This window comes from Ctenocephalides felis, unplaced genomic scaffold (assembly GCF_003426905.1).
Source record: "Ctenocephalides felis isolate EL2017-DRISC unplaced genomic scaffold, ASM342690v1 CF-g0.4_SCAFFOLD_03570, whole genome shotgun sequence".
NCBI lineage: Eukaryota > Metazoa > Arthropoda > Insecta > Siphonaptera > Pulicidae > Ctenocephalides > Ctenocephalides felis.
Genome location: NW_020539724.1, coordinates 17,436,542 through 17,451,389, shown reverse-complemented (window position 1 = coordinate 17,451,389; position 14,848 = coordinate 17,436,542). Strand labels below are relative to the sequence as shown.

Here is a 14,848-nt window from a genome sequence, read left to right as displayed (position 1 = left end):
TCGAAACACAAATCAAATTTATCATAAAAACTTGTAAAAAATAACTATGAACATCACTACTTATAGAAAACAGTTATTTACATGACAAATATTGGATGAGATGTTAATAGTACCATGTGATAGGTTAATTAGTAGTTTGTTTATTAATCGAATCATTATTACATCACTAAATCATAACGTCGTATGATTACACATCTGTAAATCATAAAGTGTAAATAAATATAAATAGTCCAAGTTTATTTAGCCGACGTGGACGTGCAAGTATTTCAACTATTCTCGTTGACTTCCAACGAAATCTTGGCTATCAGGAACGCATGCACGTTTTTGCCTTTCGTTCGCGGCAAACCAACTTGCTTTGCAGTTTGATATTCTTTCCGTGATGTCAACATCAATGACATTGATATATAAGATTAATTGAAATCAATGACACACATTACGGTACACCAGTGTTTCCCAACATGTTTAAATCCATGACCTACTTCAACATTTATAAAAAATATATGACTCTATACATAAATTTTGTATATGAGGAATATACATAAATGTTGTTATATAATTTAAAATATTATTTATAATATAAACTTTTTTTTAATCATCTTATATTTATATTTATATTTATATAATGAAAAATTATTCTAAATGACAATTTTTTAATGTTTCTTATTCGAGGTATAGGAGAATCCCATACCACATATATTTTATTTTAATTTAGAAGAAATGCATTTTGTGAAACTTTGGCATACGCATATGCCTTTTGTGCAATAGAGTAATTTTAATATATAAAAAAAACTAACATTCTAAATATATAATAGCTTATTCTGTTAAATTTGGCGCCGACAAATGAAATTGTTTATTAATGTCATAAGGTGTCTCGAAGCACTTCTCAAAATAGCAAAGGGGCCATTTTCAAAATGTACTAATACTTCTTTAACTATTTTGGTTTGGATTATTTAAATACACAATGGGGGTGCATAATCACGTGAACGAGTTCTTAAGGATTTTTGGACCTCCCCTTCCATCTTGGTGATCCATGGTGATACCGCCCCTCCTCCTACCTAACATCACGTGTATTTTTAGTTACGTGAAAAAACTGTACAAATTTTGAATTTTTTTGAAAATATTTTAACTTTTTTTAAAAAATTAGTTAAAAAATAAATACACGTGATATCTCAATATACCCCTCCCTCCCCCACGTGATATTTTGTGATTTTGACTGCATTACACATTATGACATTAGTTAAAAATAATTCTATTTGCTCTCAGATTGTTTATTTAAAATCTTGTATTGTTGATTGAACTGATCACATTAGTTAAAAATTATATTGATAACTTTAATAAAACAATTAATTATATGATATTGTAATATTTTGAACTGTTACATCTACTTAAAAACTAGATTTATTTTAATTAGATAAAAATAAGTATTATCCAATAAACTTAAGAATAAAAACTTAAATTTTAAGTGAAGTAATTTTGAAGAATTACTGTTTTCAAAATATGACGTTTTCTATATTTTGTCAATTATATCTATAGTCTAACAATTAAAAAAAAAATTTATTCAACTAGTTAAAGTATAAATCTTTATCATAACTACAAGATATAATTTAGCAACCGAAATTATTAAACATTTCATTATACAATTCATGTTTGATATAAAATGCATTAAACCAATAAACTTCTATAAGTTTGCAAATATTTCTATTAACGTTGAATAATCACATTTTTTATATTTATTTATATACATTATTTTACATTTATTATAATTTGTACTTAATTTAATAGTCGAATATTATTTTACCTATACAGATTAAAGGTTCAAATTTTCTATAAAACCTTGACTCCATCAATGGACTTACAAAAGCTTAAATATTTCTAAAAATTTGGGCTCTACATTGACCAAAGCCAATCCATATAAATAAATGCAAACAGTTTCTAGATTTAAATGTTCGATTTTTTTTTAAATTTTATAATATGGGACAATAGGTCAATGAAAATTTTTAACTACAAGCATTGAAAGACAATGATATTAATAATAATTGAAATGAATGATAACTTATTATTATTAAATATATTTTTTGTAAAATTGATCTCAACGAACTTTATAAAAGGTCGGAAGTTACAGAAATTTACTTCAACATTTAAATTAATCTCCATAAACTTGTTACCTTAATAATTATTGTCAAAGTATTTAATAATTCATTACAGTCAATTATATCATTTGCTGTAATTCCTTATCGTTCCTTATACTGACTGACCAATAAATTTGGTGTCAAATAATCTTCAAAGTCATCAAAGAAAAATTCTGCCGGTACTCCGTGGAAAACTTGTCTTGCTAGCACTACCAATATGTCTTCAATAGCTTGTGACAAAATTGGACGCAAACTCTCCGATACTGGACGCCAATTGGCGTTCAAATAGGCGTTGGTACTTTGTTCTAAAATAATGAAAATTGATACATAATATATACAAAAATATATTAAAATAAAAGAGTAAAAGTAGAAAACATGGGAACTTGGAATATTAGGAAAATAGTTAATTGATTATTTTTAGATAAGAGAATTTAGAAATTAATGATACTGGTGTTAGTTAGTTAGTTTTCTACTGTTTAGAAAGTAACTGGTGGTACAAAACTAAAATTTGCATAACTATAACAAAAGGCAATAACAATTTTTACTGTAGTACCAGTCATTTAAGCTTAAATTAGGTAAGAATCTCTGAATTTGAGATACCCAGCTGTAAGATTGTGAATACTTGTATATTGACACCCTAAAGTTGTCTCAAAACCTACATATGGTAGGGTGTCAATACCATATGTAGGGTTTTGAGACAACTTTAGGATGCCAATATACAAGTATTTACAGACTTATAGCTGGGTATCTCAAATTCCGAGGTGAACTTACTATAATGACTGGACTACTGGTTGATATTGATTTTAAGTCTTCACTCACATTAAAATTTTGCATATATTAGAAAATTTTATAAAAGTTGATTCCATACCTAATGCTTTGAGTCCATCAAATAAATTGTTCAAATTCAAAGTCAAACCTCCTACATTGAAACGTACTTTAGATGCAGTCACGTTGAAAAAGTGGTAATTGTCCCTTTTGTAGATATTTACTTCGTTTCGCATTTCAATATCAAGATCGGCTAAAAATATTTTATTAAATTTCAAAACTGTACCAGTTGTCTTCGATCTATTTTATTACTAACTTGGTTCAAACCAGCATTTTCCATTGCCAATGAGCGGCACCAACAGAATTCGGCCCTTTAGGTCATATGTACCTTCAATTCGCAACTTGGGGATTTTCATTAAAGTGTAAAAGTGAAAATTCTTCAGATTCACTCTGAAAAGATAACGCAGAAAAATTATTTTAATACATCATCTTATATTATTATAATGAAATTTTTCTTAACTTCCCGTAGGGTAAACGTAGATAACATTACATTCAATTTGTAATGATTGCGAGAAGTGATTAGTTTTTGGCAACGGCAGGTCCAGCCATTTAGAAGATACAGAGCAAAATGTACAAAAAATGGCAATTTTTGAGAGAAATAAGCATCCGATTTGAGTGATTTAAAAAACTTTCAGCTTAGTGCTTGTGTTGACAAAATAATTGCGTTAGGAAAAAAATGTTCACTTCATTTTTTTTTTAATTTTTTTGTAATTTGTAATTCAGTTTATATAATTCTTATAAATATTAGACAACGTTACAGTTTTTATAATGATCTATTTGAAAACATTTAATATTCCTGGAACATTTCGTTACCGTACGGGAAGTTCCAGCAATTTGCCATAAAGCACGATGCCATACACCACTAGTTTTTATTCAGATTTAAAAAGTCAAAATGTATTATACAATATAGATGGTGCCAGAGAAAATTAGGAAAATAATAAAATTATCACTAGGTGTATGGCATCGTGCAAATTGCTGGAACTTCTCGAACCGTAATGAAATATTCGAGACATTTCAAATGTTTTTAGCCTAAATTAAAATTGAAATCTAAATAATTTTAGATATTTAAAAAAATAGGAATTGAAAAAAAAAATTAAAAAAATGGTAAAAAATATTGCCTTTCCCAGAAACTAATCATTTCTTCACAATATCAACACAAAGTGTTTTTTTTTAATTAGATGATCCGTTTTCTTAATGCTATTTTTTTTTCACTTTTTGCTTAAAATGTCCGAAATGGCTGGAGGTGCCTTTGTAAAATTTAATGAAATGATTATTTTTTGAATCGTTTTGGTTCTCACGAAAACCGAGTTTCCATATACTGAAATTTTTGATTCGTATCTCCGAAACGGCTTGACCTGTCTTTGCCAAAAACTAATCAGCACGTCTCCCTATCAATAGAAATCGATTTTTTTTTAATTATTCGAATCGGTTCCCGAAAACGTGGACGAAAAATTGTATTTACACATACATACACAAACATAATTTTTTTAAGGTATGCCAACAATTTCAGTTTCGTTTTTTGAACGATTACTATAACTTATTACGAGAAGTTAATAAAATAATTAAAATAAATAAATAAGTAAAATATTAAGAAAAATAATAATCAATCATTCATATATTATTTCTGCTTTTTAAAATTTTATTAGTTAAATTCATTCTCATTTATATGTGATATGTGCTAATATTCATTTGATTTAGTTTTCATTTCTGTAATATGTTGATTTACTTCACTAATTAGTTCAAAATTACTGGCAGTTTTAGTGTTACGTACTAGTGACAAGTATAAATAAAATTAAAAATGAAATAATAAAAAAAATTGTATAGTCTTGCAACTACATATATATAAATATATCAGTATAGTTTGTAACATACATATAACGCATACTCTTACTCCATATGTTTGTTTTTATCTGAGCTAGTGGGAAAATTTCGATGCGTTTATGTAGCGACAAAATCAGTTCGAATAGTGTCTGTTTGCCTGGCAGTGTATATATAATTATTTCAACATTTCTTATTATAAATATAAATTATATTTATATATATAATACGTTCCGGTGTTTTCATATGGAGAAGACGTATATATTTCGCATACTCTATATTTCTGCATTGCTACTTAATAAAGATGTTATAAATTTGAGAACAGATGTAATGTAAATAATATATGAATATTTGCTTGTCATGCTATATAATTTAATTTATTATGTTTAAAAAAGTAAGATATACATTTGTTTTTATTTAAATTTGCAGTAAAAACAATTAGTCTTGAATTCTATTTTGTTCATTTATCATCTATCTAGCAATGAGGTTCTGACTGTACTTAGGTACAGTCAGAAATAATAACAATAATAAATTATATATTTTATTCAAATATATATAGGTACATAACATAGTACCAAATTTTTTCATTTAGCTTTTTTACCCGTAGGTATTGTGTCCTACATGCCTGATATTAAAAACAATAAGAAGTGATTAAAATATACAGTAAATGTTACAAAAAAAGAGAACGTTTGATATTTTCTCAATAAAAATCGCGTTATTGTAAGCAGATTTCAAAAATCACATTACGTTATATAGAAAAGTTAATAAAGTTACAATTGCCAATTGGTTGATCAGGATATAGTTTGGCATAGACAGAAATATAACAGGCTGACTATATATAAAAACGTAAAAACAATATAAAACCATGATATTAACCTAGAAACAAAGTTGTTAGGAATTTCAAAAAAAAAACTAATTCTAATTATAATTGACACCGTCGTCGAGGCATTAGTTTTGAAATGATTATATATTTTACATTAATTCCAATTTTTCTATTATATATTAAATTATTACAAAGACGAATAGTGAATATTTAAAAAAATAAATGAAAATGAAAAATTTAATGAGAATATAGTTTTCACATAGGAAAATTTGATCGAAAACTCTTTATTTGTTATTATTATATGTAATTACCTATTTTCAACAATTTTGGTTTTAGAAAATCCAGTTATGACCACATTTTCCAAACTTGCATTAACGCTGACTGGTCCTTGTCCCTGAAATATTGTGTTTATAATAAGTGTAGATAATATAATATCATACGACAAAATGTTTTTTTGTCAAACATACATTCAATTCCGCCAAAAGTATTATAGACATATACCTGTCTAAAATATATAACTAACACAAAACCAAGAGTGGATGACCACTGGGTTGCTTTCTTGAGAAAAATATATCTAGATGAAGATATTAAAATTTTTCTGGGTTAAGATGAATGTTAGAAAGCTTATAGAACAGGTAGTTTTAGCTTCAAGGTAAAAAGGGCCATCACCCAAATAGTAAAAGAAAAAACTATGATAATTTTCTTAATACATCCTGCAGTTATTCTGTATCATTATTTGACTCATCTTTATTGTGAAATACATATAATTAAAAAAACACAATATGCATAAACAATACATGATTGAAATGTATAACAAATATATTCGTGAAATGAAAATAATTTTTAAAAAATATAATAACATCGTTATTGATTTATAAATATAATATGTATATGTAATTTATCATGAGATTTTTTTTCAATTAGTAATTGGTTGGATAATTGAATAAAAACTTTTTGTTATGTTATTATAAAAAAAATCTGAGTGAAATTTGAACATTTTTTCAAACAATCTTCTATACGTTTCAAGTACCAATTTGACTCTTTTTCAGGAAAAATCTGTACAAATTGATTTAAAATATACAAAAACCACATACGATGAACAAACACTTTACTAAGGGTCATATTGATGATTTTTTTTAAAAAGATTTAATCAACTAATTAAGATTTAATTAGTTGTATAATAAGAATTGTTTAATATTAAATAATGAGATAATGAGATTAAATTTGAATATACAGGCTTTTGTAAACAATTTGTGTCTTATTCAATACAAGAGTAGTCAAACTGGCTATAGTCCAAGGTTTTTAATCATTTTAAACCATGTTTTATAAAAAAAAACATTTATAAAACTTTTTTTAATCGTATATTATAATCATTACAAATATTTATTGGATTTATATACATATGACTATAATTTCACATTATTAAATCAATACTATCTGCATAGATAAGGAAATGACTTGATGCATATGAAATTTTGCAACAATTTAAAACAAATCTAAGTGATATTATAAAATTTAATATTAATAAATATGTATACCTGCAAAATACGTAACTTATCAATATGCAAAGGGTCTGCAGCAGGAACATCAATCTCAGCAATCCCTGAAGAAATACATTATAAATATATATATATATATATATATATATATATAAATATAGATTGATTGTTTCTTTTCCGAACAGTAAATCCTGTAAATTGGATTTACTGTTCGGAAAAGAAACAATCAATATATTGAAAAAATCCAGGACTTATCTATTGAATATAAATATATATATATATATATAAATATATATATATATATATATATATATATATATATTATATATTGTACAGATGCACATATGTACATATATTCTAAATTCTATCAATTTATATAACTATAAATACAAAATGTTCCCTATAGGTCCAGCCTTACATCAGGGCATCATGCACTGCTTCGAATAAAGTGCATAGACTGTTTATATAAAATGCATATCAAATACGAATATTGTACATGATAAAAATGTTACGTATGCATATAGTATCATAAGAATATAAAACTGTTTTCGTCTGGAACAAAAAAAAATCAAAATTTATATAATTAAATTGATTATCCTCCCACTCATCAAACAATAATTTTTTTTGACAGACATTACAATGTACATTACATGTACAATACATTTACAGAAGCTTGAGTGTATTACCCTAGGGTATTTTACTTCACCCATGTTTATATGATATCATAACAATAATTTCAAAGCTGAGGCATTAACATCTAAATATTTTATAGGGCTTTAACAGTAAAAATTATCATGTTTGTAATAAATTTCGATATTTTTAACAAACTCAATTACATGTTATATACGTCCATTATAACTGCCACAACCGGCCATGGGCTTCTTCTGTTAGGTGAGAGTACTTGTAAAATAATTGATCTCTGTGAAGTAAGTCACAAAGAAGAAAAATTATCGATCTGGATTAAAATCAATGCTAACAGAATCGATTTTTTCAAAAATCTATGTAATGAAATCGGCGCCAATCAGCATAAAATTAAAAATATTTCTGAACAGCTTTTTGGGCAGGAGCCTTCTTGAGTCGGAGGTCTGTGGCATTTTGCCATCCTATAGTTACGCCACTGTTTTCTAGATTATTTAATAAATAATATGGTAAACATGAAATAAATATCTAATTGGGTTTGACAACAATTCGTTTTGGTCGGTTATTGACTGTTAAAACCTCGTACTTCATACCATTGTTGACATGAAGACAACTTAAGAAATATTAGAACATCCTCTTAGTCATCAAGTTCACTTTCTTTCCTAGACGCCTAGGGAATGGAGCTATTGTTGGCAAATCAGGTGTCACATATGAATATTAGGCTAAATGCCGTCGGGTTAGTGGAGTTTTTTTATATGTTTTATATATCTCCTAAATTATATGTTGGTTTTAGTATTATTTTTTACCATGGTTTCGCGAGTGAGTATCTGGTGCAAACATTCCTGTAAATTCGGCGCATCGGTTTTGGATAACTACCTTACCTTGGTCAAGAGCCCTAGATGTTTTATTATCTTCAGACAATGTATGCAAGAAAAAAGTAAGAAGTAAGTGAAATAAGATTTTTATAAGAGATATAAGTATAATTTGAAAAAGTCGAACATCTAGCTTGTGAGACATTCTTATATGAAATTCATTACTGTTCTCGTATACACTACATCTATCATTTATAATAATTATAAATGATAGATGTAGTGTATGAATTATTCATAATAATGAAAACGAAGGATCCAATTAACAATAGATATTACTCGTATTAATAAATTTTACCTGCAAACTACGTAGCGATGGATGAATATAGTTTTCAAATTACAAATAAATAAAATAAAATAATAATTATACGTATTTTATTAGTCTTAGTTTTATTCAAGTTTAGAATATTTAATTCAAAGGTTTTGATATATTTTTTCTTGTCCAAATTTAATTATTTAAATTAAAAATTTCCAGCAAATTGAAATTAAATAATAATTGACTTATTGTTAGAAATTTTATGAGGTCATCAAATATCTGATCGCCTTAACAATTCTGATTGTAAGCTATATAGTTTATTTTTGTTTATAGTAATTTTTGTTGTAGTTGTATATTAACACACTTTCGGCGGATAGGATTTCGGGCTAACTTACACCCGTAGCGGGGTTTTTTAGAACGGTGCGAATGCGTAAGCATGGCATGAAAGCAAAGTCTTTTACGTACAATACTTACTGCCTAAACTCATACGCAGTGGTAAATAAGATAATAATATTAAGTTTTTATGTGGTAAAACTAATTAATTTTTATGGTGTATAAATTAGTGACAAACCTAATAGTTAATTACATAAATAATAATATGGTTTTATAAGCTACGTTCGATTATTTGTAAAAATGTAATAGCTTATTTTTAACATTTTGTATTAGAAAATTAAATTATATGAATTATCGAAACGCAATAAATACAAAGATATTTAATATAGTATTAAAAAAATAGTATGTTTACCAAAAATGCTGACATAAAACATATTGTCTTTAATAAAATACTATATATTTATGTAATATATACGTATTTACGTATCGAAAATAATTTTAAAGAATAAATTATAATTATATTATAGTTTTATAATAAATATAAAACTAGCGTTGCAACCCCTCATAGTAAGAAATTTCGTTCGCTCTTCGCATCTAGCGTGTCCGACCGAGTACCCGAAAATACCCGCACCCGCAGTTGAATGACAATCCTTAAATCGAGTACCAGTACCCGTACCGCCGAAAGTGTGTTAATTGTTTGCATTCAGTTTTTAATTTTGATATAAATTTGAAACAAAATTTTGGTACTGGAATAACCTGCCTTCAAAATCAAGATGACCACATTGAATATCACAAAAAGCATATTTTTATTATAAATAATATATTTTTTAGAGTGCTGTATGTTTTTAAATTAAAGTGTATTACAATTTAATAATTTTAATGTATTTCTCGTACAACTTTCAATTAATATTTAGTAACATTAATGAATATAATGTCACTGTTAATCTAATAAAAGAAAATGCAATGGCGCAAATGAAAGGTTTAATGGATAATTAATAAATTACCAGTATTTGCGTTCATCAGAAGAAAAAAATAATAAGCAAAAATTAAATATTAATAAATGTTATTAAAAATATTATGAGAAGTGATATAAATGCTAAAAATTATCACAATTAAATAAAAACATTCATGCAGTTATGAAGTTTAATTTAAAATACTATTATTATATTAATTACATATCATATTTAAAACCATTTTTTCTATATTTTATTAAATTATTAAGAGTTGCAAACGTTTCGACACTGATTTATATCATTAACAGTATAAAAAATTCTTTAAATTTGTTCATAAAATGTATACAAATTTATACAAATAAATGTTATTAAAAATATTACTAAAAGTGATATTAACGCTAAAAATTATCACAATTAAATAAAAACAAGTATGAATTTTAATTTTAAATTATTATTATTCTATGCATATCGATAGCTAGATGATCAAAACTATTTTTTTTTCTGTAAGTTTATTAAAAAATATAAGAGTTACAAACGTTTCGAACCTGATTTAATTCAACAGTGTAAACATAAATAAATTATATTAATTTTGAATGTACATAAAATATGTACACTTTTATACAAATTTTGAATATATAAAATTCTTCTGTTATGATGTCCTAAACGATTATTAAGATTTTGATAAATATTTCTGAAATTTGTTAAGCGATTTTTTAGGATTGTTGTGATTATAAAAATATAGTAATATTAAAGAAATAAATAGAAAAAAATGCAAAGAGGACATGTCATTGTTTGACATTAAAAGTATTTATTTATTATAATGCCAAAAATGTACATTCGTTTAGTAATTATTGTTTTTGAAAATTTTTAAATCATAATTTTGATTTCATTTACTTAGTTTTTGTATTAACTTAGTATCTATATTTAATGCTTTAGCTTTTGCACATAATGTTTTTTAATTCAACTTTCTATTTTACTAAAAATTTGATATTTATCGTGCAATGACAATATATCTACCGGCGAATCGCTCGAAAAACGCATGATGCCCTAATACTTCGGGTGACTTCACGGCACACTGATCAAAATGGCTGTCGATACCGAGAAACTCGATTTAAAAATAATTATAATTATTTCTTTCTCTTCATGTATTTTAGCTCATTTACATATTATATACAAGTAATCGATACATATAATTAACCATCATTTATCAATATTTTAATATTGACGGATATCAATCTGTAAATCAGAACAATTTTATAGAATTGTGCGAACGATCTATTTTTCAATTTTAACTTTAGTTGTATACTTCTAGTAAAACATTTATATTGAGAATGTTATGTGCAATCTAATTGAATAAATTTAAAGAATTAAATGACTGCGATGCCGAGATACTCGATTTAAAAATAATATATTATTTCTTTTACTTTATGCATTTTTGCTTACATATAATATAAAGGTAATCGATACATATAATTATCCACCATTTATTAATATTTTAATATTTGCAGATATCAATCCGTTAATCAGATCAATTTTATAGAAATGTGTGTTTGATCTAATTTTCAATTTAAACGTTAGTTGTAGACTTAAACATTTATACATTTATACATTTGGCTTGTGAGAATTTTATATATGAAATTATGTGAATTGAATAACTTTTTTTTTTGATAGCAGACTAATAGATTTATATCGATATATTATAGTAACAATTAATGCATATACAATATTTTTTTTTAAAGTGTGGGTTTTAAAGTTTGTCTGTCTGTTTGTTTAAACAATTTTATATTTAATAAATAATGTTATAAATTTGCACTTATATAACAAACGACTATTTAATACTAATAAATATATCGTAATAATTATATCTAATTATCAACAGCCAATTAAATTTTAAAATATAATATAAAATCTTCAAACAAGGTACAACGCGTAGAAATAAAATATAAATGTATTGAAAAATGTTAATTTTCGAAAACCAAATAAGCCTTATCGTTTATCTTAAAATAAATGTATACAAAAAAGTATACAAAAGTAAGTATAATATAATAATATAAACAAATTCTGTTATTAAGTAACAATATATAACGATTGGATTATGTTGTTATATAACAATATATAACGATCAAATAATACGATCTGATACGTTGATAAAAGTAACTAATTTGTAGTACCGTTTTTTTTTTAAATATTTGGACCAGATCAGTTGTTTTCTTGAATTCGTACTAAATTGTACAATTACAAACAATATATTTAGAAATAGATAAGAAAAATATACATACTTTATATTTTTATATACCTTCGAAATCTGAATTTAGTATTTTCACCATTTTCATTTGGCTATTGGGAACAAGTAGATGGCAATAGTATTTTTAGATCCTGTGATGACTCAAATAACGGATTTTAAATATATGTATGTCAGAATTTTTCAGGTGGTTAAAAATAAATATAGTGAAAAACCGAAAGCAGAAAATAATCCATTAATTATTTCATTTTAATTTAATTTATTCTTTAATTTTACTAGACGAGCTTTTAACGGATTTTGGTAATGAAAAGAAATAATAATTAAATTGGATATACTTAAATTAAATGTAAATGAACATAAATATTTAAATTTATTTTTGAAATTATATATCCATTTATTAAAAATAAATGAACGAAGCTGTGATTATTAACTGATTTAATGAAATATTTAAACGTTTCGAACTACAGTTAGATTCTTATTTGTATTATTTAAACTAACAAAAACTTTAAAATAATACAAAAACTACAAACAAGAAACAAAGAACTTGATAGGCAGCCACATTTATAACAAAGGAAAAAAAAATAAATGTAAACTATTATTTTTCTTTATATATTTACATCATGATCTATTTATTCATGTGCAAATGGATATCACTACTGCTTGATATCAGGTTGTCTTAAACGGTGATTTGAATCAGAGAATTTAATTTAATAACTTTTACTAAATGCAAATTACATACCTGTAGCAAGTTTGCTGAACAGCCCTTGTATAGATTCGAGATTACACTTTTTGAAGTCAGGTGCTTTCAAGGTGCAACTCTTCATAAAATCAGCTGAAAGAAAATAAAATTTTATAAAAACCAGAAAATTTTGTACAATGTATAATGTATGTGCACACAAAAACAAATTAATAAAAAAAATAATTTAATATTTATGAAAAGGTTAGGGGCATCCCTTTAATATTGAAGCAGTTTATTACTCGATGTAATTTATGTATTATATTTCTAGCAACTTTATCTTCAATAATAATGGTTTGTTTTACTTATATATTCATTTATTTATTATTTTATAATTATAATAATAATAGAAGCAGTTGTAAATAAAAAATATATATTGTATATAAATAAAATTATAATATACCTTATTGTTAATGTCATATCAAAAGCCCAGAAACTAATAATTTAAAATTTTTTTTTTATTTTATAAATTACAATCTGTCTAAATAGAAAGACATTGAGTAATTAGTTTGACAAATAACATAGAATTTTAAAAGAAAAACCTAGTGGTTCACCTTTTATTAATGTACAAAATTATATGTTAATTAAATTTTGGTATAATTGGATATTTAAACGAGAAATACTGTTGTGAAATTTTATTTCAATTGAATTGGCAATTAAGTATTAAGTAATTATCTTAATATTGATTGAATTTTCTAATATTGGTCAATTAATTGCTTATATTTACTAATATATGACTTTTCAACTTGATAAATTATTGGAACATAAAAAAACTCGATAGAAAACAATATGTTTTGATTTATCAATAATTATGACGTGGCCATTGGGATGAATAAAATCTATAAAGTTAATTATTATGATTATAATTGTCATATTTAGGTTATTATCAAATTTAAGATGACAAAAGTTAAAATTATCCGAAACATTTTATATGTGTAAAAAATAATTAACATAATCGTATAAATATGTATATATGTATATACAATGTATATATAATGTATGTATATTATACATGTGTTATTTAATTATTACATCATTAATAAATAAATAGACACTTAAAATATTTCCATATATAACAAATATAATATAATATAATTTCCTATGCCAATAAGTGTGTTGAAGTGAAAGTAGTTTGATTAGAAGATCTGAATTTTAAATATTTTTTTTGTTTATGCTTGAATTTTATAATTTCAACTTTTCCATTTGTTGCATAATACCACAACAGAAGAATATTATATTTAAATCGTATCATAATATTATCATTAATTTTTTTTTTAAATTTTATTTTGTTATAAATTACAATCTGTTTAAATAGAAACACATTGAATAATTAATTTGACAAATACCATAGATTTTTAAAAGGAAAACCCAGTGGTTCACCTTTTATTAATGTACTAAATTATATCTTAATTAAATTTTATTATCATTAAATAATTGAATAGTTTTCACTTACGTTGTTCTGTTAAATATTTCAAATTCTCAGCATTCACAAAACTGAACACAACATAAAATAATATAATGTTTATTTTACACATTTTAACTGTTTGAAAGCACAAATTTTAAATTATCTAATTATTTTTTTGTTGAACCTCAAATCACTATCCAAATTTGATCCAAAATTCAAAAATTTTTTGATGTAAACAGAAGTTTGTACAGAACTTGTGTTTTGTATCATAACTTGTGAAATTAAAATAAGATTTCACTCTGCTAATTTTACATAAATTTT

General features: G+C 24.8%; 1 protein-coding gene across 1 annotated transcript in view; it reads right to left on the bottom strand.

Moving 5' to 3' along the window:
- Window positions 1-2,231: 2,231 nt before the first annotated feature.
- The window catches only part of LOC113383498, a 17,516-nt gene continuing 4,899 nt past the window's right edge, over window positions 2,232-14,848 (bottom strand). The window contains exons 2-7 of the mRNA XM_026621761.1: window positions 13,126-13,218; window positions 7,134-7,198; window positions 5,907-5,989; window positions 3,211-3,344; window positions 2,998-3,147; window positions 2,232-2,434 (exon numbers count right to left, since the gene is read on the bottom strand). Of these exons, the coding sequence (XP_026477546.1) occupies window positions 2,232-2,434; window positions 2,998-3,147; window positions 3,211-3,344; window positions 5,907-5,989; window positions 7,134-7,198; window positions 13,126-13,218 (728 nt within the window). The remainder of the gene's footprint in view (window positions 2,435-2,997; window positions 3,148-3,210; window positions 3,345-5,906; window positions 5,990-7,133; window positions 7,199-13,125; window positions 13,219-14,848) is intronic.